Consider the following 27,266-nt stretch of genomic DNA (forward strand, 5'->3'; position numbering starts at 1 on the left):
TCTTCATTCTTTGTAAACCCATGTTAAGAAGGAAATGTTTGAAACTTCCTGTCTTAATTGGTTTAGATACCATTCCTAGGTAGCTGCAACTCACCGAGGCTGAGATGTCTTTTCAACTTGGCATACCCAAGTTTTTAAAATTTTTAGACGCCTCCAGGTTATTTTAGTAAAAGTGCGCCATCTTGTGGCATTGAACTTCAGAGATTGGGGTTTATCACCCTTTCCCCGGTGATTGTGTATCCCTTTTTCATGTATATTCCATGAAATTAAGACCAAAGGAAAAACAATTTTCTATTTTTTTCAGTAACAATTGGGATAATTTCAAAAAGAATTTAAAGCATTGTGTAATTAAGGTGAAATTGTTTCCTCTGTTGCAGAATTACAGAAAGATTCTGTAACTAATGCTCTATGAGAAGTTCTATCAGAAAGCTGTTGATTAAAAGAGAAATAGAGGGGCTGGGGATTTAGCTCAGCGGCATAAGCACCTGCCTTTCAAGCAGGCGGTCGTGAGTTCAATCCCTGGTACCGATTAAAAAAAAAACAATAAAGAGAAATAGAGACAGGCCTGGAAAGAGACACTGGCCCGTTCAGTAGAATCCAAGGGAAAGGATCAAGGAGTGGTGTGGAAGCAGGCAGCAGTGTTTCTAGGGAAAAGATCACAGCTAAATCTTTCCAGCCGAGTCATAGCATATAGGATGAAATGAAATAGGTAGAAACAGGAGCTAATTACAGCAATAGAGGCAAACAGTTCAGGCAAAGTGTCCATGCAATTTGGCTGATCATTAGGAACCCAACTGCTAAATAGTAGAGAGCATGAAGTGTTAATTTTCAAGGGGTGAAAAGGTTTATAATAGGCATGTGGGGCTTCAGAAACTAGTATTTAACATTTCCCATAAAAATTTCTAGATCTAGCTTCTAGCAGCTTGTTTGCTAGACCTCAGCCATATTCCCAAGTGTTCCCTTTTCTGACTATCCCAAAAGATGTACTTCCTGTGTGCTCACTGTAAATACCTAGCGACTCCGTAAATACCTAGCAACAAAAATCTGTTCTCCAAGTCTTCAAAAGATTCTGCATTGCCATTGTTGATGCCACTCAGCCCCTGACTTCCTGCCAGCCACTCACCATGATCTCTACAGGACCAGGTGTGATGTTCTTGTTTTGGTTTTGGTTTTGGTTTGGGTTTTGACTCAAACGCCAACCCAGGGAATTGCCTTAATTTGGAAGTATTTAGTTCTGTACAGGAACTAAACTGCTTGCTGAGTATGTTAGCGGGAAAGGTTGGGAATCGGAGTTGACAAGAAGCGAAAGGGCAGGGAGGGTGAGACAAGGTAGGGAAAGACGGAAGGCGCTGCTGTGTGACAAGGGGGCGGCGTGTTTAGAGAGACTTGTGAAAATGCTGAGGGGACCAAGTTCACATCTCAGTGGTATGGAAATTGAACTGGAATGCAGGAAGTGCTGTGAAGGCTCAGACTTCTGGGAAATCACGAATCTTTTGAGTTTCTGCAAGTTTCAGTCTTGAATGTCCTCCAATTACCCACATGTTAATATGTGGTACTATTTGGGAGAGGTGGACTCTTAAGAGCTGGGGCCTAGTGAGTGGTCCTTAAGTCACCGGAGTTGCCCTTGAAGGGGATTGTAGGGGCCCTGATCTCTTCCCATATTTTGCTCTCTAGCCATGAGGTCAGCACCATGAGGTCTGCCCTGTGTTCCTGCCACAATGTACTACTTCATCAAAGGCTCAAAGCAACATGGACTAGGACTTCCAGACTGTAAGCCAAAAACTGACCTTTTCTCTGTAATTGTCTCAGATATTTTGTGATAGCAGAAAGCTTCTGGAGTTCTCAGACCATGGAAGTAGGAGTGGGAGGTAACTAATATCTGGTAACATGTATTTGACATCTACCCTGGAGATGCGAGAAGCAGTAGGCAACAGTGTAAGCTTTCAAAGAAAAATCTACAAATAAAACTGTTCCTCCTACTGTTCCATCTTCTTCACAATCATACACTGCATTTCTTGGGACAAAGACCTAACTTGCTGTGCTTGGGTCCTCTGCATTATACTGTGTGGTCCATTCCCAACCTAATACCACAAAAGTCCACTAGTTTTTACAAAACTAAAATCTACTTCTAGTGAGTTGGAAAGAAACATAAGAAATACTTGATAGTGATTTCTGGGGAATGAAATGAAGGTAAGCAAGGGCAGTCTGCTCAGGGACATTTCTTTGCATCCTTATGAGAAGTTTGGGAGTTTTATCATGAATTTTATGCATTTTATAAGTGTATTATAAAAGTACATATAATGATCAAGAATGGAGTACAGATGCATTTATAAAAGACATTACTAATGGTAAAGTTCCATCAAAATGTGTAGTAAGAATACCATAAATGTAAAGTTACTAGTACAACTTTGTTACTGGAAATGTATGAGAAGTGGTGGATAGGACTGCTCTTCTAGAGGAGTAATTGCCTAGAGAGGTCAGGCAGCCCGAGAGGCTATGGGAGAGTAGACTTTAAGGGTATTTATGATATTATGAAATCCATCTTAAATTCTGTATCATTCTAAACCATCATAATCTTTTTATTTTCATAACTTAAATTTTAAAGTTATCACAGGAAAAAATTTTCAATTTTTTAACTGGTAGAGTTTTTAGGGCTGAGGTATAGTGTACTGGTACAGTGTTTGCCTAGTATGCATATTTGCTGGCTCCCCAGCTAGGAAGGGAAAAGGGAAGGGAAAGAGAGAGAGAGTGAGATCACTTAGGATTTGGTTATTTTTGTTTGTTTCCTTATTTTCCAGAGAACTGGAGTTAAAGGTAGCTGCGGGCATCCCCATCAAGATAGCAAATATCTTAAGCCAGAACACAAATTTAAGAGAAAATATATTTTCCCTCCAACAGCTCCTGCAACCAGAGGCTCCTCAAACCATATGATCTAAAACCAGAGCTTAGCCCTAGAAATGTGATAGCAGCAAATATGCTTTACCCAACATACGAGGGACATGTTTTACCAGTAGGAATTTCCCCTAAAAAAAAGCAAAAGGAAAAATTAAATAAAAACTTCTGGCTGGGCATATAGCTCAGTGAGTGTGCATGCTTAGTATAAACAAGGCCTTGGATTCAATCACCAGCACCAAAAAAGTTTTTAAGTCTTCCACACCCAGGTGGACCTTAAGAAGCCACTGATTCCAAGGCATGATTGTGAAAACTGAACTTTCATATATGAAGGACAGCAAGTCTGATTCCTTAGGATGCTCCTAGAAAATTCTCCGAACTGAGTGGCACAGGAAACAAAAGAGTGGCCATTCGCCATTTCATTTTGGGAAGTACAGTCCCAGTGAGTTAAAGTGCTCCATAGAAGTGAAGGGACAGCAGACAACAGGGGCAATGACTGAAGAAGACACCTCATTCTGGTAGGTCCCCTTCTGTGGGGTCTGAGACAAACTGGGCTAGGAGCTGCACGCAACTCGTTCTGCAAAGAACAGAGAGGACTCTACACATACCAGTGTGGGTTGCCACTGTTCTGCGTGCTTCTTTGAACTGTGAGTGAGTGACAATTCGGTCTTAAAAACAATCTTAAATAATGTTCACTCTGTAGGTCTGTAGTATTTACTACTATGACCAATAGCTACCAGGACCCCAGAATGGACTCTGCTGTCCCAATAATGTCCACAGTCCACTGTCTCAGATGGAACTTTTCCTGTGCCACACCTATTCCCTTAGCATCTGTCAGAACTTTGTGATGTGACCATTGCCCCACACTGCACATAATTAAGGTAAAATTCCCTTAGCAAGCCTAGCTGGCTGCTTTCTGCATTTATAGCAGAAGGGATTTTGTTATGGATTAAAAACTGGTCAACTTAACGCCAGCTGAATCAAATCACCATGGTGCTGAGAGTAGATGTTCCACCTGAGGAAAGTTGCCAGCATAAATACAGACTGGAGAAGGAGAAGGGAAGTGTTGAGCACTGTGGGTTCTCCTGTGTGTTGCTGTTTGAGCCATTGGTTCTCCTGAAGAAGCTCTGATCCTCACATTAAACATTGCTTCCTGGCTCCAGAGAGGAAGATGTGTGCCGTTTAATCTCCAGGATGAACTACTCATGCTGGCTTCCTGGCATGTCTTCGACTGTGCTTTTTGTCAGAGCAGCTCGGGGTCTCCATGTCGCTGATGGCTGGGGTGCTTTTCAGGACAGCCCTGGTCTTTTAGTGTGACTTCTTGGCTCCAGCATAGAATCCTCTACCTACCAACACAGCTCCTTCACCCCACTGGCATAGACTTTCTAGCTTCCACCACTGACCTTTGGGCCTTCCCAGCACTGATCCGTAAAAGAGACTGGCAATTGGGCTCTAGCTCTCCAGTTGGACTCATGGGAGGCATTGTCATGAGTTCTGGGTCTTCATCTAGACTCATGCAGGACATTGCTATGGGATTAAGGCCTTCGGCTAAATATTCTATGTCTTTAGCATTGTGGATAGATTTCCTGCATTTCTTTGTGTCAACTCTGGGTGACCATCATAAAAATATTATAAGCTCCATATCCCGATTTTAATTCACCACCCCTGACTACAAGAGATTTTAATCTCTAATTACCTTTTCATTTACAAAATTTTCCATTTCCGTGCTGCTGAAGGGTAAATGTACCTTTGGAACAAGGATCTGGGCTGAGGGTGAGGCTCAGTGGTAGAGCACCTGCCTAACATGCACAAGGCCCTGGATTTGATCCCCAGCCATATACAGACTACTGATCAAACCTTCCTTCAGATGTTTTAATGAACATAGACACAAGGTTGAATTACCTATGGCTACTCTTCTGCATCAACTCAAGCAGAGTTGAATTGCTGATACAAACCCCAAAACCTGCAAAGATTTACTCTCTAGCCCAGTAGAAGTATTTGCTGATCTCTGGCTTAGAATGTTAATAAACCTGTTAATGTGCACAGAAAGAATTTATCAAGGTAAGAAGAAAACACAAACAATGCAAGTACAGAGGCTGGGGGCATGGCTTAATGGTGGAGTGCTTGCCTTGCCTGTGAACAAGCATTTAAAGATTTCTTACAGGATGAAGGATCAACTGATAAAGCTTCAGAAACAAAGTTAATCTGTTAATTTTGGAGAAAGATAAGATGCTGATCCTAGCCAGAAAATGCAGCAGTGAAAAACAGCAAGGATGACAAGGGAACCTTAGGACAAAAATTGTACAGGAGCCTAGACAGGTGAGAACAGAGGGCCTTTGAGATGGATGTGGAGGGATGCAGATCTCTTGGTCCTGTGTACTTTTGAGTATGGGTGGAGGGGAGGATTCAGTACAGATACATGGAGGCCTGATGGAAGAGGCTATGAGACTTAAGAAGAAACCAGATTGTTAGCAGAGGTTATGTGATTAAAAGGCTTTTCTTCCCGAGTCCTTTGTCTCCCATCCTCACCAAATCTACTTTCCAATTATTATTTCTTCACAATTCAGCTTCAGCACAACTGCCCACTGGAGGCCTCACCCAGGATCAACACCCCTGACCAGGGCCCATCTTGGGTTAGTCAGAATAGTCCAGGTATGGCACAATTTGCCAGGGTCCGCACTTTTCTCTTGTTGCTTAGAAGGCCACCAAGTAGATATGTGACCTGTCAGAATATAAACTATGCTTCTCAGCTTCTGCTGCTGCTATATGTGGCCACAAGATATCGTTTTGAGGTCTTAAAGTCAACTTATAGCAACAGACCAGGCAGCTGGCAGGCACTTCTCCCTTCTCTTTTCCCTTTTGCTGGTATGGAACATGGACATGGTAGCTGGAGATCGTATTTTCTTCTCTGTCCCTAAGGTGGCATGCTAAGTATATCACAGTGGCCAGAACAGACCTCCAGGTCCCTCTGGTGCCACAGCAGCCACACCCCACTGGCTTACACTCCTTTGCTTTCAATAGAAAAGTCTCATTTCCACTTTTTTCCCTAGCAAGCCAAGCTATATTTTTTGTCTCCCATTGTTAATTCCATCCCAGTGCTGACAGTGAATTCCTAGAGAAGCAGGTGCTCAAGAGAGACAGGACTGAGGATGTGGCTCAGTGGTAGTGTTTCCTTCGCACACAGGGGCCTGGGTTCAGTACTCAACACTGCACAGAAGGGAGGGGAGGGGAGGGGAGAGGAGGGGAGGGGAGGGGAGGGGAGGGGAGGGAAAAGGAGAAGAGGGGTTATACCACAGAGACCTCTATGCTCTATGCTCTTCAAATATCTGCATTTGAACTAAATAGTAAGACCATGTCTCAGAAAACAAACATCTGCATTCTTAAGTTTTTAGGAAATGGTAGGTAATAATTTGGCCCCAAAGAGAATCCCAGAAATGTTTTAAAGCTATTCAGAGAGCTTTTTAAGATATTAAACCTTGAGAAAAGGTTTAAACAGTACATTTAATCACCTTTTTTCCCAGCAGTGGAGACTAGAGACAGGGCCTCAGGCATGGTAGGCAAGTGCTCCCCATTCTAAAATCCCCAGTCATTTTTATTTTAAGAAAGGCCTTGGGAAATTGACCAGGTGGTCTAATTTGCAATCCTCCTGCCTCAGCTTCCTGAGTAGCTGAAATTACAGTGTGTACTTCTGCATTTTTTAATCTCATTCAACACATGGCTCAAACATCGAAATATGGGTACACTCAAAATTAACACAGTATCATATCCAATTTCTTCATTCTTGAGAAAACATCAAAGAAAATTTCCAACTGAAAAAAGCACACTGCTTTTAGTTAAACCCCAACACATTTCTCAGGTAAAAAGCAACTGTACTATACCATAAGTCCACCAGTTCAGGAATGGCTTGTGTTAAAACTTCTTAAATGTCAGTTGAATAAGACTATACCAAAAAAAAAAAAGCTTAAATTCTGAGCCAGTTCAACTACCACTTTGAACTTTGGGAAATACGATGGCTCAGTTATCTTCAGGTTCACAATCCCACGAATTACGCAGGTTAACCGTGACCGCAGAACCGTCACTACTCAAACACACTGAGTCAGCGAGAAGTGAGCGCACCCGCTCTTCATCCACAGGCAAGCGGTGCAGTCTGGGATACGCGAGGAGTCTCTGCAGGGGTATGAAAAACCGGTTCCCTTGGCAGAAGGGCTTGGGAGAATTCTCTATCCTGGCTTTCTCAGCTTCGGTGAAGACTTCCCCCAACAGCAGACTGGGGGCCACAGGAGGGTCCTGAGGCCACCGGCCTGACCTTTTCCGCTGCCGCAGCATTCGCAGGTACCCCAGTCGCAGGCGCTCCACTTGTAACAACACTTCCCCCACCAGTTCAAATTTGAGCACTCTTTCCTGCTGTAAACTTGGGTAGGTGGTGGTGTAAACCTGAAGGAAAAGAAGCAGAACACATAAGAGAGGGAAATATTCAAAGCTATGAGTACTCTGTCACAAAAGAATTAACTGTAAGTCTTATTGGATTATGTTGTTACATATTGGAGAGGGCCAGATCCTCAATGTAAATGGCCCAGTAATGGGACTCAACACTGACATTAATTATCTGATTTTCCAATTCTAATGGCCAAAGCCTCTCAGCCAGGTTTACACCAAAGCACACTAGTCCAATATGTTTACTTCTTATTACATTAATTTCCTTACCTGTAATATTTGATGTGTGAACTTTCACAGAAATGAAAAAACTCAAATTACAAATATTCATAGATATGAACAAATCACAGAAGTATCTCCCATGTCTACCTTACCATTTTAAAGTAACTATAAAAGGAAAATAGTTTCTTTACAGTATGTGTGTATGTGTGTGTGTGTTTGGTTTTTTTATGCTTTACACTGTACATTTGTGTCAAGTGTGTGTAAGACTCACTTTGCTGGATCTAAGAACAAATCTGACTTATGAACCTTCTCCCAGAACAGAACTTGTTAATAAGTTGTGGACTTAGTGTACAAAGAAAAGGGTAAAAAAGGAAAAACAGTTCAATCTGGATATGTTGGCATGTGCCTGTGGTCCCAAGCTGCTGGGAAGGCTGACTCGAGAGGATCTCAACCCAGTTCAGTCCACTCTAGGTAACAAAGTGAGACTCTCAAGAAAAGGGAGGGAAAAGCAGGAAGGGAGGGAAATGGTTCAGTTGAAAAGGCAAAATATGTTTCTTCTGGATCTTTAGTTTTGTGTGTGTTTGTGCACATATGCACTTGACACCCTAAGAATTAGGCATGTTAGGCAAGTGCTATACCAATCAATCATATGCCCGACTTTTATTTCGAGACAGAATCACTAAGTGGCCCAGCAAGGCCTTGAACTAGTGATCCTCCTACCTCAGCATCCTGAATAGCTAAAATTACAGGTATGCACCATTGTGTCCAGCTTGGCTTGCTTTCTATTTAACACAGGTAATCTGAAGAGATTACAGATGTTGTTGCTGGAAGTATTCTAAAACTCCAGCAGAAGAGCGTTCTCATTAATGTGCCTTGAGAAATGCCAAGGGGCCAACCAGTCTCAGAGGATCAGTAGACCAACTCTTACAAGGGTTGTGGGGTCCAAAGGATCACTCAAACTGAGACTCAAAATGAGGAAATTCATGCTCATCTCTACTTTGGGTACTCTTACAAGAAAAAAAAAAAATGTCCACCATCCTAAGCAACATACTTTTTGCCTGAGTGCTACCTCATCAACAGTACTCACAGCTTTATAAACATGCTGATGGTGCTGCTCTGAAACACAGAGCCCGGCTGCCTCTCTGCTGTTTTTCCGGAAGACGCCTATCTGGGTGCAGAATCCAACGTGCTCAGCACCAGCTGGCGGTTTGCCTACCCCTGTAAACTCCACAGAGTAATTGTAGTGATTTGCCACTTGTAAAGCCCTGGAATAAAAATGAAATCGTTTTTCTAAACATACAGCTACTTTTCAGTAATTTGCTCAGTAAGTAATTTCTGTCAAGTAAATTCCAGCCACTTGCATTTCAGTTCCCAGCGCATCCCCAAGGCCCCGATTCCTTTGTCCCTGGGTCCTTCTCACACTCCTGGATTTTCACAACAGCCTCCTATGTTTTATATAAGATAAAATTTGTTTTCATTTGAAATATAATGGGAAAGTGAAAAGCCAATTTACAGACTTTCTAACTAGAGGAACTGTTTGTTTCTGTGTACTACAAACTGAACCCAGGGCCTCTCCCAACCCCCATGTTTGATACTGGGTCTCACTAAGTCCTTAAGTTGCCCAAGCTGGGCTCAAACTTGCAGTCATCCTGCTTGAGCCTCCACGGTGCTAAGATCACAGATATGTGCCACCACACCCAGCCAGAACATTCATGCAGAATACATGCTTTATGTTGCCACTATAAGGAGAATGACCCTGACATTTACATGTACGCAAAAGATAAAGAAATAAATTAGAATGCATATCATTAAATAAATTCCAATCAGTGGTAGAATATGAAAAAAATGAATTAAAGAATTTCCACATTACATATTCCTATACCAACAATAATGCTGCTACATCACAAGGTTCACTTAGTTTCTAATGAGGAGAAGAGACAGTGACACAAATGTCAGTTTGCAAGTCCGTAAGAATATGGAAGAGAGGGGCTGGGGATTTAGCTCAGCAGCATAAGCGCCTGCCTTGCAAGCAGGCAGTCGTGAGTTCGATCCCGGGTACCAATAAAAAACGAAAAAGACAAAAAAAAAAAATAGAATATGGAAGAGAAAAAGTTACAGAGCACACAGAGTGAGGGCTGCACAGGGAAACCACAAAAGCTAAGCCTCAACTGTCCCTCTGGGTTTACAATTACTCCAAAATGTGAGCAAGCCCAAGGAGCTACTGCTGGACATTGGCACGGGCTCACTTCACAGCCTCAGACCCTGCCCTTTCTCATGCCAACACTACAGATGCCTTCACCTGCGCAGCACTCGATGCCATACACCCTTTCCACAGCTGCCCAGATGGGGCAGTTCCCTTGTGATCTTATTCCACAATATGTTACACACTGGGATTTCATTAGAATAAAGAAAGAATTTAGGTAAGATACAAATATAAAGGTTTACTTCCTAGGACCTTAAATTCCAATAGGGTTTCTAAGAATCAAACAAAAAAGAACCTTTTGAAACTTACCAGGTCTGAAATTCCATTCTGTTCCACTCAAACTTATGGTCTACATCTCTTAGGGTCACTATGGGAAACAGGGGGTTGAATTCAGAATTGGGTGTGCTGATGACAATCATGGCTGGAGACAGGTACCCAAACACCACTTCAGGAAATCTGGCCAGATGATCTGTATCCAAATGTTCTATTCTAAAATGGTTAATGGAAAAGACATTACTAACCTATCTTATCTGGAAAGTACTCTCCTAATTGACAAGCAATTTCCATCTCTATACTGATTTAACTTTTCTTTGAATATCCAGCAGTACTACAACCTATCAACAGTTATTCACATATTCTAATCTTTCCCTATCCCCCAGCCTTGCCCATGGTGCTCTTTCAACTAACTAAGTTCTTCTGCTGAGCTCTATGGGGCACATTATCAACACTCGAAAAGAAAAAGTGTATAAAAATTTAAAAAATACAGTGGATCTAATAATGAGGTCATATACAAACCCAGACTGAGGGTTGAGACATTTTACAAAATATTTATCATGTATTATTCAAAAATAAAGGTCAAGGCTGGTGCTCAACAGTAAAGCCTCTACCTAGCATTCGTGAGTCCCTGGATACAATCTTTAGCATCACAAAAAGAAAAAAAATGGATTAAAGAGCAAATAAATTAGAAAGACTGAGCAGACTCCCTCCGAATTAAAAGATATCCAACAGACATGAAAATTAAAAATGTCTGTGTGATCTTGGACTGTTTTAAAGTCTACCTAAGTTTCAAAATGTTACCAAGACATTACTGGAACTGATGGATTTTGAGTATGGATTGTACATTACATAGTATTACTGTATCACTGTGATATTTCCTAAGTCAGTACTCAGTGGTTATAAAAGTGAAGTATTTGTTCTTAGAAAGTATACAGCTGTATTTAGAGGAAAAGAGACACAGTGTCTCCAACTTGCTCTCAAATGATTCAGATGAAAAACATACAGAAAACATTTAGAAAAATGTCTATGTAAAAGAGGTGAAAAACTAACAGTTGGTGAACCCATGAAGTTCCTTGTACCATTCCTGCCACTTTTGGTAAATTTGAGTATTAATGAAAATGAGTCTGACAGAATACTGCTGAAATCCTATGTCAATAAGCTCTAAAAACTCTAGACTTTGACAAAACTGCTTCACAAGGGGTTCAGCCTCAAATGAATTTGCAAGCAAACCAGAAGCTATGTTGAATAAGAGGTAGGAAGATAATCTCACCACACTTGAGGACCTCTATCTCAGAACACTAATGAGCACAAGAATCCTGACCTTTCAACCAATTATACAAAGAAGTATTGAAAGTAAACATAATCTGTTACAAGCAGAAAAAATCTAGCAATCCCTCAAATTGTTATCCCATTGGGCTTCTTTGCATCACTGGTACAAATACTACATATAACAAAAATTACAGTTACAGAATAACATGATTAAAGGGCAACTGATTGCTTTACCATACATTAGAAAGAAAGACAGTGCTGTGGGTTTAGTGCAGTTGTAGTATGCCTATTTAGTCATGGGTGAAGCCCTGGGTTTAATCTCTAGCACTGCAAAAAAAAAAGTATGTGAATATATATCACCATTCTGCCTGTCTGGGGTGCCTCACCATACTCAGTAACATAAAAGCCACATAGATACTGTGTAATACAAATCTCTTCATACACCAATGCAAATATGTATTTCTAATAAATGAATACACATGCTTTATAAAAATACATCAATTTATAAATATTTTTCTTTTAAAAGAATGTTTGAGAGCAGCTACAACTGTACACATGGATATAACACTGCAAGAGCAGAACAATAGAATTTGGTTTCTCAGTGATTTCAAAGAGCCATGCAATGACAAAATACGGACCCTCAGCTCAGGACTATTTAGAAAAACTAGGTTCCACTTTCTTTCATCCACTATCTGGACTCTCTTCTACAACTCAAACCTGCACCATAACCAAAAGGGCCATCAAAATTAAAAATTTGTATGTCCTTTAACCTAGCAATTTTATATCTAGGAGTTTACACCACAGTTGAACTCATGTATACAAAAACATATAAACAAAGCCATGCAAAGCAACCATGTCATTTTAAATGCTGGTTAAATACATTGCCATGGAGATCTAAAATGTCCCCAAAACTGTATGGAAATGATTGGACTATGGGGATACTATATCCATCACTGACTTCATCCATTAATGAGTTCAGTAGCTAAATGCCCTGTTAGGAGGTGAGCCATTCCACCAGGCATGACCTGGAAGGGTGTATGCTTGTGCCAGCTTCTCCCTTGTTCAAACCCATAACCCTCTGCCATGCCCCTCTGCCATTCTGTTCCTGCCTTAGAGCTTGTCCACCACTGACTGAAACCTTGAGCCACAATAAACCTCTCCTCCTTTAAATTGCAAGTGTCAGGTATTATGACAAGCAATGGAAAGTGACTAAGACAGATATTAGTAGCGGCTGCTGCTGTGATCATACCATTTGGTTCTGAGGCTTTTGGGACTAGTTTGTGGGAGGAGTTTAGAAAGGTTTGGAGATGTCAACAAGAAAATGCTATAAGCAGAGCTTGATGGTAAATTCTGATAATAGTTCAGAAGACCAAAATGCTAATAGGAAAGCAGTGAGCAAAATCTGGACTCAGGAGATTTCAACTGGGAACAGGACTCTCTTATGGTTTACAAGCAAATATCTTCCAAGAGCCTCAAGCACTCAGAGGCAGGGGTTGGGGAAGGTAACTGAATTATGGGCCTTAGAACTGATTGGTAATTTGGAGGTATGGTCTGGTCAGAAGACATGATCACCAGCATGTGGCTCTGAATCGTTTATCTACCTCCCCAGTTCCTCCCTTGACACTCTTCTTTCCCCGAAGTCTCTCTCCACAACACAGCCATGATACAAGGTAACAGTCAAATCTTAGTCATTTTCCTCATTGCTAAGACGCAATACCACATAACCACAACTTGAAAGAAGGTTATGATCCATGGTCTGACAGCTCCAAGATAAACACAGCATGGTAGAGGCGTATAGCAGAGGAAAAGCTCATGTCACAGCGGCCAGGAAGCAGAGAAAAGGGAAGAGCTGGAGAGAGAAACACACCCTTCTAGGTCACATCCCTGATGTCCCACTTCTGACCAGACTTTCCCTCCCAACAGCACCCTAGGCTGCTGAACTCACCAGTGGGAGGACCTACTGCTAGTACAGGGCCTCCATGGATCAATCACCTTTCAAACACATGAGATTTGGTGGATTACTTTTAGACCCAAACTATAATGATATATTCTCATCCCCAGCTCTTCTCCTCTATCTCTGCTTCCTGGTTGCCATGGGTTGAACACCTTTTCCTCCATCACATTCCTCTGTCGTTCTGTTTTTGCCTTAGAGCCTGCCAACCATGGACTGAAACCATAAAATACAAACCTGTCTTCAAGTTGTGGGTGTCAGGTTTTATGTCTAGCAAGGAGAAAGTGACTAAGACAGATTACATTACATTCTTACAGTAGGAAAATATATAGTAATAAAAAAAGAATGGAGTCAGGTACGTACAGTCCCAAGACTAAGGAAAGAACTGTACAACAGGAACCTTAAACATCTTATTATTTCAAAAAATAAGTGCTCACAAATAAGACATATCACAAGGACATAGGAACCAAGTAAGGCAAAAGACCCCACTGGCAAAGCCTAAAACAAACAAGCAAGAAAATAAGTGAATAAATCATAAACCACTAAAAACATAGGAATTATATATTGATAAAGAGTAAAGAAAGGGTCTTGCTCAATGGTAAAATGCCATGGGCTTTCTAGTAAACGCAGAAAGAGAATTATAATCACAAAAACTACTTCCCACCATGTTAATAAGGACTGAGCCTTCACAATGTTATATATAGGTAAACATGCATGAAAGGAAAGACACCTGCATACTCTGTGTCTCCCCAGACTGCCCCACAGCTGTGATTAAACAAAAAAGGCAAAAAAAAAAAAAACCCAGTAATTATATAGTGGAGCAAACACTATGACTGGGAAGATCAAAATTAACATCACCAAGGGACAGGTGGACATTATATGTTCTCAATTGGGATGGTCCAAAAAAGACCAAATACCTATGCAGTTTTCTACAGTATTCCAAGGATGCGTAACCTGAATTTAACTAGCAGGAGTCCAAAATTTAAAAAACATTAAAATGAGGAATGAAGAACTAGTTCCATAAGCCTTTGTCTTAGAAATACAAACTGAATTTTTGTATCAGGGGCAAAGATCCACGATATCTATAGCCTAGTTCAGAAAAAACTAGATTTATAATCTAGTTAGCTCAGAAAAAAACTATTAGTGGAGAGTGCATATGTACAGATGCTAAAGCAAGGAGAAAAACACTAATGGGTAAACCTAGGTAAATGATATACAGGTGTTCTTGGTACTATTAAATTTTTTGCAACTTATGTGTACATTTGGAATTTCCAAGTAAAATACTAAGTGAGAATAAAAAGATATTCTCAACTGATAAGCAATTTTCATTGCAAATAATAATCAAGACTCAAATATTTAAAACACTAACATTACGGAAACTAATCTTTTCATATTTTTCAGAATGAACGGTTAACACAGTTGAAAACTTAAAACTTACAACTCAATGCATGTTATCAAGTCAAATCCAAGCAAACGGGAGTCTCTCTCCACAACAGAGCCGTGATACAAGGTAACAGTCAAATCCAGATCTCGGGGTTTCACAAACTCCCCCAAATAGGGAGACAAATGATGTCTGCAAAGAATTACTGCATAAGTAAGAAACATAATATGCAAAATCTATTCAGAAACTCTCAGGCTGAAGATATGCTTAGTGGTGGTACCAGCAGTACCAGTGGTAGCCAGCATACAGAAAGCCCTGTGTTTGATCCCTACTACAATAAATTTAAAAAAAAATTTTTTTAATTTCCAAGCTATAGATCTCAGATCCCTTGGTAATCATCTGCCTACACAACTGCAAATCTGACTTGGATTGTTTCCTCATCTTGATATACTAAACCTAGGTCATAGGGCAGCTTCCTTTCATAGTAGGAGGCTACAAGCCAATGAGAATAAATTCTTTTGAGAATATTTGATGTTGTTCTCATTTTTAATACTTGTGGTCTTCCAGCTTGCTTTGGATCACTGATTCTCAGCTATCTGTACTTTAGAAGAAAAACATTCTCAAAATAATCTGCAGCGGAAGGGGAAATGTTTGCTTGAAAGGGCTAAGCACATGGGATGGCCATGCTTTATAACTCACTCAGAACTAATCTAATCCCAAAGCCTAACACACTCCCCCAAGACAGACTTCAATCATTCAGAGTTGAGCCCCCAACAGCATGTTACCTTCTGCTAGCAACCACCTCCCAACAGCTTCACCACCTCAGCACCACCATGCTGACAGCCACATTTCAACACATACATCTCTGGGAGATGAACCACATATAAAACACAGGACTACGTATTACCCATTTGACTGTAATTTTTCCTCATCAATATCTACTCCAACAAGCAGTTGGATGCATGGGTAGATTTTTAGCAGCCTTAGGAGCTCAGTATCACCACATCCCAGGTCTGCAACCTGTACAAGAAACAGAATGACATTTCAAAGACATGTGTAGCCAGGAAAATACGAACCAGAAACTGGAAGTGTGGGGGGACTGTGTATCAGTGATAAAACCATTATAGGGAAAGATCTTTTTAGCGGAATTGTGTGCCTAAAAATAGAATTAATCTGAGATTTTAAGCTTCTGGGAAAATAACTGTTCCTACTCCAGCTATTACTATTGTCCGTATTTGACTAAGAAAGATAGAAAGATTAGGCATATGCAGTTTTCCCATTTCGAATCAGAAGCTGGAGTCATAAATATTCATAGTTTCACGTTTCAGCAAACAAGGCTCTCTAAAACATTGCTTTTATTTTCCATGTATGGCTTCTTTTATTTATTTATTTTTTTTGGTACCGGGGTCGAACTCACGACCTTGCGTGTGCCAGACAGGCGCTTATGCCGCTGAGCTAAATCCCTGGCCCCCTTATTTTCCATATAGAGAAATTTAATTTCTTATTTGACAAAACAATCACCTCAAACCATATGAAATTCTTACTGGTCTATAAAAAAGCCACTTTAACTGAATACATGTGCCTGAAAGGTCATCAAGACATCAGTGGATACCTCTCTGTGTGTGCATGTGTCAGAGAACCCTAGTGTCATTAAAGCAGGAGAAATGTCTAAGCAAAAGAATGTTAACAGAAGAAGAAACCTTTCATCTAGATGTTCACCGAACCTACACCTAATCTAAGACAGAACATCAAATTCATTATGATAGTGGCTTGGTCATGAAATCATGACTTCCTCTGAAGGAAGGTAACTTATTTAAAAATTTGGGGGGGGGGGGCGTTTAAACCACAGGTACTCTGCCATTAAGTTATATCCCCAATCCTTTTTATTTTTTCTTTGGAGACAAAGTCTCACCAAGTTGCCTGTTCCAGCCTTCCAGGTAACTGGGATTATGGGGATATGCTATCATGCCTGTTGCCTTTTTCCCCCCTTTTTGAATGAGGTCTTGCTATTTGCTTAAAGGCCAGCGTGGATAACACAGTAAGACCCCTATTTCTCACAAAAAATTTTTAAAAAATTAATAATAAGGTGGTACGCATTGTAATCCCACAACTCAAGGAGGTTAAGGCAAAAGAACTGCAAACTCAAGCCTAGCGGGGCAGCTTAACAAAGCCCTGTCTCCTTAAAATTAAAAAAAAAAAAAAAAAACTTTAAAAAGGGTTAAGAAAGCAACTCAGTGTGAACCCTGGTTCAATTCCCAGAATCACAAAAAAAATAAAAAGTGAAAAACAGTCAACTGCATGACCTAATCTGCAAAATGTGTATTTTTATTTCCTTCGCTCATTTTTCTACTGCAGCTCTTCTTTTCCTAATCAATTCAAAAGCATTCTTCATATATTAAATCTTTCTTCTGTGTGGCCAACGTTTTCTTCACATCTACAATTTAGCTTTTGATTTGGTTCATGGTATCTCCTATCACACAGAGGAGTTCACAATTTTTATGTAATAAAATCTTTTCTTTTTATGGCATCTTTGAAAGGTTTCTAGTTAACTGTTTAAAAAGTCTAATTCATATTATCCTACATTTTTCTCAATTTTTTTGTTTTCCTTTTTATACTGTAACTCTTTAATATGTAGAATTTATTTTCAATTCACTGAAGATGAACTAAGGTCATGCTTAACATAAAGAGAACATGGAATACTGATGAGAAAGCAGTTATCAAAGCAAAAGCCTTTAGACAAATAAATATGTAAAATGTCATTAAACAAAGAAAACCTAATGGTAAATACTTATGTCCCAAACAAAACATAAAAAGGAACTATACTATAGCACAATAGAAAACCTACAAGATATAAGAAGAAACAAAGGAACTATAACAAATGAAAGATATAAAAACATGGATTGATGGAGACTTCAAACTGGAGGAAAAAAAAAAACCTAAAGAAAATGCCTAAACCAGGCATGGTCGTACGTGTCTATAATCCCAGCACTCAGGAGGCCGAGGCATAAAGATTACGATGAGTTTGAGGCAAGCCTAAACTACACAGTAGGTTTAAGGTTGGGTTGTACTACAAAGCGAGACTCAATCTCAAAAACTAAAAAGAAAGAAAGAGAAAACAATTCAAAGCCTCTCATTATTAAAGTTAAGAAACTAAAGTATAACGTAGACTAGAAACCAAGTCATCCAACTATTAGTACAATGTAAGAAAATAATAAGGTGTTTTATGAATGCATAATGACAATATGCCTGAAAATCAAGAAGCCAAAAATAAAATATCAGACCTGAAGCCTGTAAAGGAATTTATATTCTCTGAAAACCAAACCTGCTATCAAATTCTTAATTACCATCTCAATAGATTTTGCCTCCCTCTGGCCCAGGCTTTTTATTTAACAGATAAGAATCTTTATAAAGGCAAATCCTGGGGCAGGAAGCAAAAGCAGACTAAATTGGAAAAAAGCAGGAAAAAACAGAAGTGGATATAAAATTCAAAATTGTATGAATGTAGAACATAAGACAACTGAGAACTATTGCAAGAACGACTACACACACATACACACAGAACTACATACAAAGAAAGACAAGGACAGAGGACACAGCTCAAAGTAAGAGCAGTTACTAATGAATCTGACCAACCACTTCACAGAATACTAGTAAAGTGTCTGGAGAGAGATACCTACCTTCTTAGGTTCATGTTGATCCACTAAATCTCTTACAAACTGGTATCGTTGTTTGTACAAGGGAGGTTTAAACCTAATTACCTTCTCTGGGCAGACTTCTTCAAAATTACCATCAACCACACTATTGCACTGAAAATTTGCAAACAAATAGAAATTAAATAAGGAGGAGAAATCTTTCTTTCCTCCCAATCGCTCTGAAGAACACACCAGCCCCCTCCTCATGTTCTTGGGAGGTCATAGGCAGCACTGCATTTTCTCCACAGATCTTCACCTTCTACCTTTCTGCAGGTGAGAATTGGACTTCAAGCTTCTGACAGCTTAGTTTCAGCTGAGAGCAACATTACCAGTGAGTATCATAACAATTAGAAGCCTCCTAACCACAGAGGGCCTTTTGTGAACTGCCAAAGCCTTTGTTCCTGATAGGAGGCTGGAAAATGAGTAACAAAAGACTTTCTGGACCAGCTTTACTCGTGCCTCTCTGTAGCCTTTGACTCAGGCTTTACTGCGCAGCCCAGTTTAGGCAAGAATTCAGTGAAACCGTACACATACCACAATGAATGTAGTCATTATATACTGCAAACCTATACTAATAAAAATTATAAGTCTGTGGAAAAAGAATCTCTCACCTTTATATCTAATCACCCTTTATGACCTAATCAAATTCTTTATCCCCTACTCTTGATGTGTAAGCCCTTGACCTGCCTTCAGCAGAAATCCTGTTAAGTCTGTTTAGCAAGAACCCCCCTATTCTTGATGTCTCGACTTTCCATCCACCTGCCCTACGGCCCTACATCCCAATCTTCGCATATATCCCCAGTTGCCCATTCTGTACCTAGTAAGGCTCACCACAGTGCTCACTGCAACAGTCCTAAATAAAGTTAGAACAAACAACTCCTTTAACAGACTCCAAGACAAAAAAGCAGGATTTAGAAAACCAATCTATAACTGCTGTCGCTCTTGTTAGACCAATAGGCCTGTGATATGTAGAGTAACTGTCCAATAAAAATAAAATGCAAGCAAGGGTCATATTACTCATTGATAAGAGTGCTTGCCTAGCATATGAGAGGCTCTGCAATCCTCAGTACTACATAAAATATAAAATACATGCCACACATGCAACTTTTTTTTTCAATGCTAGGGATGGAACCCAGGACTTCACACAACCGTTACCACTGAGCTACAGCCCAGCCCTAAATATTTATTTTTAAACTTAAATTAATGAAATTAAGGTTTGATTCCTTGTCCAGTTGCTCCAGTCATATTTCAAATATCTAGTTGTTACAAGTACCTACCACAGCTTAGGTACTGCAAACCCCTGGACATTTCATAGGAATGCATACACCAGACCTCCTCAAACAAAATCTATAGTCTCCAGGTAATTCATTCACATGTTTACATTAGAGCTAGTGTTTTTTAAAGTAGCAATTTTAAAGTAGCGGTGATTAAAAACACTGATGTACTTTATAGACATCAAATGCAGACATTTCATCAATGTAAAGTCTTGTGTAGTTCAACATTCAAGGAAATGCTAGGGCCTAAAGGGGATAGATTTTGCTTGTAATCTCCCCAATACAAAGCTATTATAAATCTGAAACTCATGTTGGCCAGTAAGAAGGGTGGCATTTACCTGCACATTCATTTCTTCCATTTCCATTTTATTTCCAAGTTTCCTTGAGACAAAGAACTCAGATATATCCCTCAAGCTTCGAATCAAAAAATGAAGAGCGACTCAACTGCAAATACAAAATTTCATTTTCATAGAGACACCTACTGGGAGTGGTGGCCAGTGGCGCGGCTGAAGTAGGAGAATTTAAGTCCAGCTTGAGCAACACCCCCCCGCCCCCACCCCCCACAAAAAAGAAAAATTTGAAATGGCTGCCCAGATGGGAAGAGAAGGGAGAGGGGCTTCCTCTTTTTTCTGTTTTTTTTGAGACAGGGTCTCTCTATGCAGTTCAGGCTGGCCTTGAGCTCACTTTATAGCCCAGGCTGGTCTCGAAATCGCAACGCTCCTCTTGCCTCAGCCTCCCGAGTGCTGGGATTACAGGTGTGAGCCACTATGCCTGGCTGCTTACTCTATTCTTATGTGTTACTTTTTAAACCACAAAGTTTATCCTGCAAGTACTGTTTCAGCCACTAGCAAACAGGCTTGGAAGCATAATTTTCCATTACCTCAAACTTACCTAAGCGCAATAACACTCAATCTTTCTTTCCACTACTATTAGTACAATCTGATACAAAGTGAAATAAACTCCTGCACTCTGCCCATTTCAATGTTGAAACACTCAACATCATCCGTACTGCTCTCAGTAACGTTTTCAAACTTTATAAAAATAAAATTTCGAGTGCCCCTAATGCTGCAACATCAATCCAATTCACTCACAGGCTTGAATTTAGAACTTGGTTCTCAACTGCCCACAGATCTTCAATCAACCAAAACTCAGCCTGAAATGTGGGCACCAAATTAACCGGTGGCTCCCAGTAATACCCAGAGTCCTATCCTGAAGCGCTGGGCAAGCGAGTCAACGCCCGGTCTTCCCCCGCGAGGCACCAGCCCCACCTCTGAGAAAGATACCCTCGGAGGCGGAGAAGCAGAGGGCGGCGCCGCGAGCAGGTTTCGGGTTTCGCAACCGAGCGTCGGCCTTAAACTCCGGCCTCACGGTCAGCCCGAGCAGCCCCGAGCCCGGCTTAACCGCACAGGCCACACCTGCGCAGCCGCCCCGCACCCCCCGTCCCCCGCCCCCCCCGTGCGCGTCCTGGACGTGCGCCCGGCTCCGCCCCCGACGCTCGCAACTCCGCCTGACACCGCCTCCCTGCGGGCGCTTCATTGCCGGGCGTCGGTTTGGGGGCGCTTAACGGCCACTGCGGCGCATGCTCCGAAGCCATTTTCTAAGTCTGACCCGCACCAAGGGGAGCGTTGCGCCCTTCGCCCGGCTAGGCGGGCCGTCAACTGTTGGGTGGAGGCGGCGCCCCTGGAGCGGCGGCTGGCCCGGCTGTTCGGTGTCTTGCTCTCCCCCTGCCGGGAACGTCTGCCTGACGGGAAGGGCCAGGGGAGCAGCGGGGCTCCCCAGTAGCGAGTGCAGAAGAGTCCCCAACTCTGACCCCAAAACAGTTGCCCTACAGCCGTGTGAAGTTGGCCCCAAAATGGCTGAACGCTAAGAAAATATTCTTTCAGCTCCCAGACTCTCGACTGGTTTTGCCACACGCTGTGGACTGAATGCTGATCACTTAAACTTACTGACTTGTGCCTTTTGTTTCCTTTCAGAGACTCGACTTTATTTATACTTTATATAAAAATAAGGACAGCATTTTCCTGTATGTGATGGAAAAGAGTAAAGATGCCTTCTTTGGAAAATATTTAGTCTTGTTTTAAAAGTCAAAAGTGGTTACTACACTGAAACTGCATTTTAATACATCAACAATATGCAAAAGCATTGTGCTGTTTTGGAATAAATTACAAAAATCTTTTCCGGTATTTCAGAGATTAATCTTGAGAGTGTGTAACTCAAGTCTTATGCGGCACAGTACCGCATCACTGTTGCAGAGGTTCCTGTTGGCGTAGGGAAGCTGCAGTTTAGACTGTTAATGCTATTCCAGGTTTAGTATCTGTGCTGCCAGTGCAATGCGAATGGTCTGAATACCACAAAGTTTTGGACCGAAAAATTGTTAAGGGCTCAGAGTATCGCTCAGTGGAAGAGCACTTGCCTAGCATGTAGCAGCCTTGGATTCAGTACCCAGCGCAACACACAGATTGCTAAATTTTATGTAGATCTGCCACACCTTAAAATTCAAGGAGTTTGAAAGTTAAATGGGGGGAGAGGGAGCACACACCTGCAATCCTAGCATTTGAGGCGCTGAGGCAGGAGAACTGCCATGAGTTCAAGGCCAGCATGAGCTAAATAGAGATCGTCTCAAAAAAAAAAAAAAAAGTTAATACAGAATTGGGCCTTCGGTTTTTGCCTCACCAGCTATTTGACCTATTTATGAACTTGAATTCCTCCTGGTCCCTTTCCATGGTAGTTGGTAATTCAGAAAAAGTTACAATCCCCCAAAAAAGATACCTATAGGCCGGGCTTAATGGTCTGGCATATTAAAATGTCACAAAACAATTTCATAGTGTTGGATATTTTCTTTGTACAGAGTTGTCATGTGCAAGCTATGCCATTAACATAGAGTCACATTTATGTCTTTCCACATTGCAGTTTACTAGATAACAGTAGACTCACAAGCCACATTAGTTGTTTTGGCTTTACTTTGCAAGTATTTTGGATTTCACTTGGCGTCTGATTGTGGCAATCACGAGTTCATTATTCCAGTCCAATCTTAATTACTAATAACTATAGCATTTATCGTAGTTACTTTCTTCTTACTGGAACAAAATGCTTGCCACTCACAATTTAAAGGAGGAAATGTTTATTTTGGTTCATGTATTTTTAAAGAATTCAGTCCATAGCTTGTTCCAAGGCAGGAAGGGCATGGTAGAAGGGTCTGGTGGAGAAAAACTGCTCAAGTCATGATGTTGCAGAAAAACCAATATCAAATAGAAGACTCTGCACTGAGGAGTTAGAAGGCAACTTTTACTATGCTAGCAGGCTGATAAGAATCAGTTGCAAATCACCAGGCAGGAATCAGCCTAGAGTTCAGTTTAAATACAATTTGCAAGCAGGAAGTACTTGCTGATGGCAGGTTATTAAATGATTGGTTACATGAATTAAGTCATGTGTTGTCAACAAGCTAATTCTAAGTAAATTTCTGGGAAGCAGGGGAGGGGATTTGAGTGGAACAAGTACAGTTAAATGTGTCCTTGACTGGATCAGTCTGTCACAAACATAAGTCCTTAAAGCAAGTTGGAAACAATGTATATTTTTCTAAGTAAGGAAAAATACATGCCTTGCAACTAGACACAGACAAGTTGACCCAGCACATCTCCACATCAGGGAGAAGTGACTGGATGCAGACAGTCAAGGCTGACTGAATTTAGCAGGCTGACTGCATGACAAGCAACAGGAGCACAGTCACAGGCCTCTAAATGATTTTTAACTTGGGAGCCACCTCCATCAAGGCCCCACCTTCTAATAGCAAGTCATACATCAATGGATTAGTCCACTGATAAGCACAATGATCAATCCCCTTCCCAAAGCCCCTCCGCTAAACACACAGGGCTTTTGGAGGACATTCTAGATTTAATCATAACTCATATGTCACATTTGAAATAATTATTTTGGGTTACAGAAACTTGGCAAGGAGTAAAGAGGCTGAGGCATTTACGGAGGCAATGCAAGAAGTTAATGCAAAGTGCCAACACAAACACAGTTGCTACAGGTGATGAGGTATTGGGTTAGCAACCAATCATGGAGATGTAAAGAAGAAGGGTCCAGAACTGTAACCTCAAAGTGGACAGCATTGACCACAGGGAGAATTGCACTGTACCACGTCCAGGAAAAGTGAGGAGTTTGTTGCCTGGCAATCTCCTGGGCAGAGGCCCTCACAAGTGTACCAGAGTGGTCTGTGGGGAAGTGACAGACCAGTGGGCCATGCTATACCCTGAGGTGTCTCTTTTTTTTTTAATGCATCTAGAAGAGGTGATTGCTTTATACATTAATAGGGCATTTCTGATGAGGTCACTGGTGGTAATTTTACTAGCATGTATTAATCACTTAATCCATGCCTTATGGTTGGGCAGAACAGATTGTGCATGTTTATAAGAAGCTGAGTCATTTTACCTTATCATTTTTACTGAAAGTGTAGTAACTCAGGATAAGCTGCTACTCTATACAACAATGAAGTTATTGGTGGCTGTCTTGGTTTAAGAATGGCTACTAACAGCCTGGCACCCTGATGAGAAGGTGTGGGGCAGAAATTATATTGGAATATGAATGTATCTTATGGGCCAACTCTAAGCATCTGGTTAGTGATGAAAAAATAGATTACAAAGTATATAATTCTCAATTGGTCTGGAAAATTGCTTGAGTTTTCAGATGTATTTATTAGTCAGCCTTTCCTGTGTTGCAATAAAATACCTGACACACATAACTTAGAGGAGAAAAGGTTTATTTTGGTTCATGATTTCAAAGGTTTTCATCCATCATGGGCTGGCTCCACTGCAGAAAATCATGGCAGAAGTGTATGGTGGAGCAAAACTACTCACTTCATGATAGCCAAGTAGAACAAGGAAGAGCCAGCCAGGCATCTCTCAAGCTGACAATCAAGATTAACCATCACAGACATGCAAAAAGCTATAATTTTATATCCATACTTTGTTCATGCTTTCTCTTAAAGAAGGCTACCATATTACATAAGCTTCAGGTCCCACAAATCCTAGGTCAGTACTACCAAGATCAGATTCTAGAGGAAAACTGCCTCTACAATAGCACAATTAAACTCTGATCAGCTTTTATTAGTGTTCTCCAGAGGTGCATAGCCAATAAGCTATATGTGTGCATGTATGAAGAGAAGCTGGGGGGGGGGGTTACGGAATTGGCTTGTGTAATTATGAAGGAACAAGTCCAAAGCCTACAAGATAGATACTCATCAACTGAAGCTCAAGCCTGAAGTCAATCATCTTAAGAATTCCTTCTTGCTAAGTAGGAGGGTGAGAATGGGTAGAGGATTACAACTGGGGAGACACTAATCTTTTGTTCTATTAAGAATTTCAGCTGATTAGGCCCAATCACATTATGGAAGGTGATCTGTTCTACTCAAAGTCTACTGATTTCAGTGTTAATCTTATTTTAAAAAGGAAAAAACAGCTTTCATAGAAACAACTAGGATGTTTAACTAAATATCTGCACACCTTGGGCCAGGTGATCTGATACATAAAACGAGCCATCACAAGCCAGGCATGGTTGCACATGCCCACAATCCCAGCTATTTAGGAAGGTCAGTCTGGGAAATTTGCCGACACCCTATCTTAAGGTATAAAAAGGGATGGGTATATAGTTCAGTGCTCTATGAGTTCAATTCTTAGTACTTGTGTGTGGGGGGGAGCCATCACGATCCCATTCTCCCAACAGTTTGCCAGGACATTGGGTACATGGTGCCCTTCACCTTGAATGACTACAATAGCAAGGCTCTCACACTCAACAGATGTGCTCCGTGTGTCCAGCCTTCAGGAGAGAGAATCTGGCTGGCCACCTTTGATTATGTCTCCACACTTGCTTAATCACAGTACAGATGTGGTTGTGTTCACAGCAAGTCTCAAGCTGTCTTTCAGCAATTACATGAGCAAGTCAATTTTGAGATTTACAGCATTTATTTAGACTTTCATCTAAAAACCTATTTAAGCCATTATCTAAAAAAAAATCAAAATTAGACACAATCTCACACACATCAGAATAGTTTAAACAAAAGATGCTTAATATCCAAAATGGTAGTGAAAATGTTGTCAAGGCTTGGAAACATGTGACTATCTCATAAAAAGTGAAACACGTACCCAATATATGACCCCATCACTCTACTTCTGGACACTAGTCAAGACACAAATGTCCAAATAAAAACTAGTAGTTGTGTGTGTGTATGTATTGGAATCTAATTCAGGATCTTGCACTTGCCAGGCCACTGAGCTATATATCCCTGTCCCAGCACACATTTTATTATTGAGCTACAACTCAGCGCTGAGATTATTTTTCAAAAAAGAAGCTAACAGTAAAATCTTCAGGCTGTTTAGGGACTGAACCAAGGACCTCAACATGGTATGCACAGACACCACTCTTGAGCCATACCACTACATTGAACTATATCTCCTCATTCAACCACTGTAAGCATATCAGCTAGTCATTGTCAACATGTCTATTCTTACCTGCTTCTATTGGGAAGCTGTTTTTCGCCAATAAAGCTGCCTACTCCAGTTCTATCTCTAGAAATGACAATGCACTTTGTGGCCTTTATTCATAATCATTATGATCCTTCTAAGTTAGTAGCTATTGAAACTTGAAATTAACTCAGACACATGTTTATATCTTTTCTTCACCTTCATTGGGAACCTTGCCCCGGCCCCAACCGGGTGACCCACCCAAGGGATTCGTAGCATTGAAAGATCTCAAATAGGTAGGAAAGAAAAGGCACTCACTGAAGCTGGGCGTGGTGGCTCACGCCTGTAATCCCAGCACTCGGGGAGGCTGAGGCAGGAGTCTCGTTTTGAGTTCGAGACCAGCCTGGGCTACAAAATGAACTCAAGGTCAGCCTGAACTGCATAGAGAGACCCTGTCTCAAGACAAAAAAAAAGGGGGGGGGGGACTCACTGGATGTCAGTCCACTCTACAGGTGCAGTACAAGTAGCTCCTGCAATGCTTCTCAACAGCCCAGAAAAGTATTATCTGGTTTTTGTTTTGTTGCTTTTTGAGACAGTGTCTATGTAGTTCAAGCTGGCCTTGAAATCTCAGCAAGAGATGTGCCTCAGCCTCCCACACACTGGGGTTACAGACGTGCACTACCAAAGCCCACTGTACTTCAATCTGGGGATCGAACTCACAACCTTACACTTGCCAGGCAGGCACTTACCCCACTGGGCCAAACCCCCAGCCCTGTTACTTCAATCTTAAAAGATGGGTGAACACAGGCTCAAACGTTAAGACCTCTGCTCAGACACTACAGCCCAGGTAAAGACAAGCCTTTAATGGGGCTCTATGATCCAAATCCTTTCTGGAAAATCTTACAACAGTACCACATTCGGCAAGAGCCAACAATCATGAACTGCAAGCACACAACGACCAAGCGAAGCCTTTTCCTCCCGTCTCTCGACTGGACAAATCTGCCCTCAGTCCATCCTATAAAACGTACAGATTGGGCCCAAATCCCTTCCTCCGGATATCAATCTCTCATGGGAAACCTAACATTAGAGAAGAACAGGCCACCCCAACAACTCCAAACTCTCGGAACCAGCAGGAGGACGCACCAGCCCGCCCGGGCGTCCCTGATTGGCTGGCGGCTAAGCTTGGAACGCTGAGCGTCTTGCGTCACATCCGC

At 41.2% G+C, this 27,266-nt stretch overlaps 1 protein-coding gene across 6 annotated transcripts; it reads right to left on the reverse strand.

The window, feature by feature from the left end:
• Positions 1-6,575: 6,575 nt before the first annotated feature.
• On the reverse strand, positions 6,576-21,226 carry Henmt1 (HEN methyltransferase 1). Of its 6 annotated transcripts, none has more exons than XM_063255289.1 (8): positions 21,209-21,226; positions 19,933-20,038; positions 18,306-18,434; positions 15,536-15,648; positions 14,686-14,820; positions 10,061-10,240; positions 8,636-8,813; positions 6,576-7,326 (listed from the first exon to the last, which is right to left on the reverse strand). In XM_063255289.1, exons 2-8 carry the CDS (start codon positions 19,957-19,959, stop codon positions 6,907-6,909), a joined length of 1,182 nt encoding a protein of 393 aa, XP_063111359.1. In that variant the 5' UTR covers positions 19,960-20,038; positions 21,209-21,226; the 3' UTR covers positions 6,576-6,906. The 6 variants fall into 6 exon arrangements, with proteins under 6 accessions (XP_063111359.1, XP_023417077.1, XP_012998616.2 ...); XM_023561309.2 differs by lacking the exon at positions 21,209-21,226 and adding an exon at positions 20,878-21,026; XM_013143162.3 differs by lacking the exon at positions 21,209-21,226 and adding an exon at positions 20,863-21,026.
• Positions 21,227-27,266: the final 6,040 nt, after the last annotated feature.

Source organism: Cavia porcellus, unplaced genomic scaffold (genome assembly GCF_034190915.1).
Source record: "Cavia porcellus strain 051 isolate PalLab524CR breed Dunkin Hartley unplaced genomic scaffold, mCavPor4.1 scaffold_1, whole genome shotgun sequence".
Taxonomy (NCBI): Eukaryota; Metazoa; Chordata; class Mammalia; order Rodentia; family Caviidae; genus Cavia; species Cavia porcellus.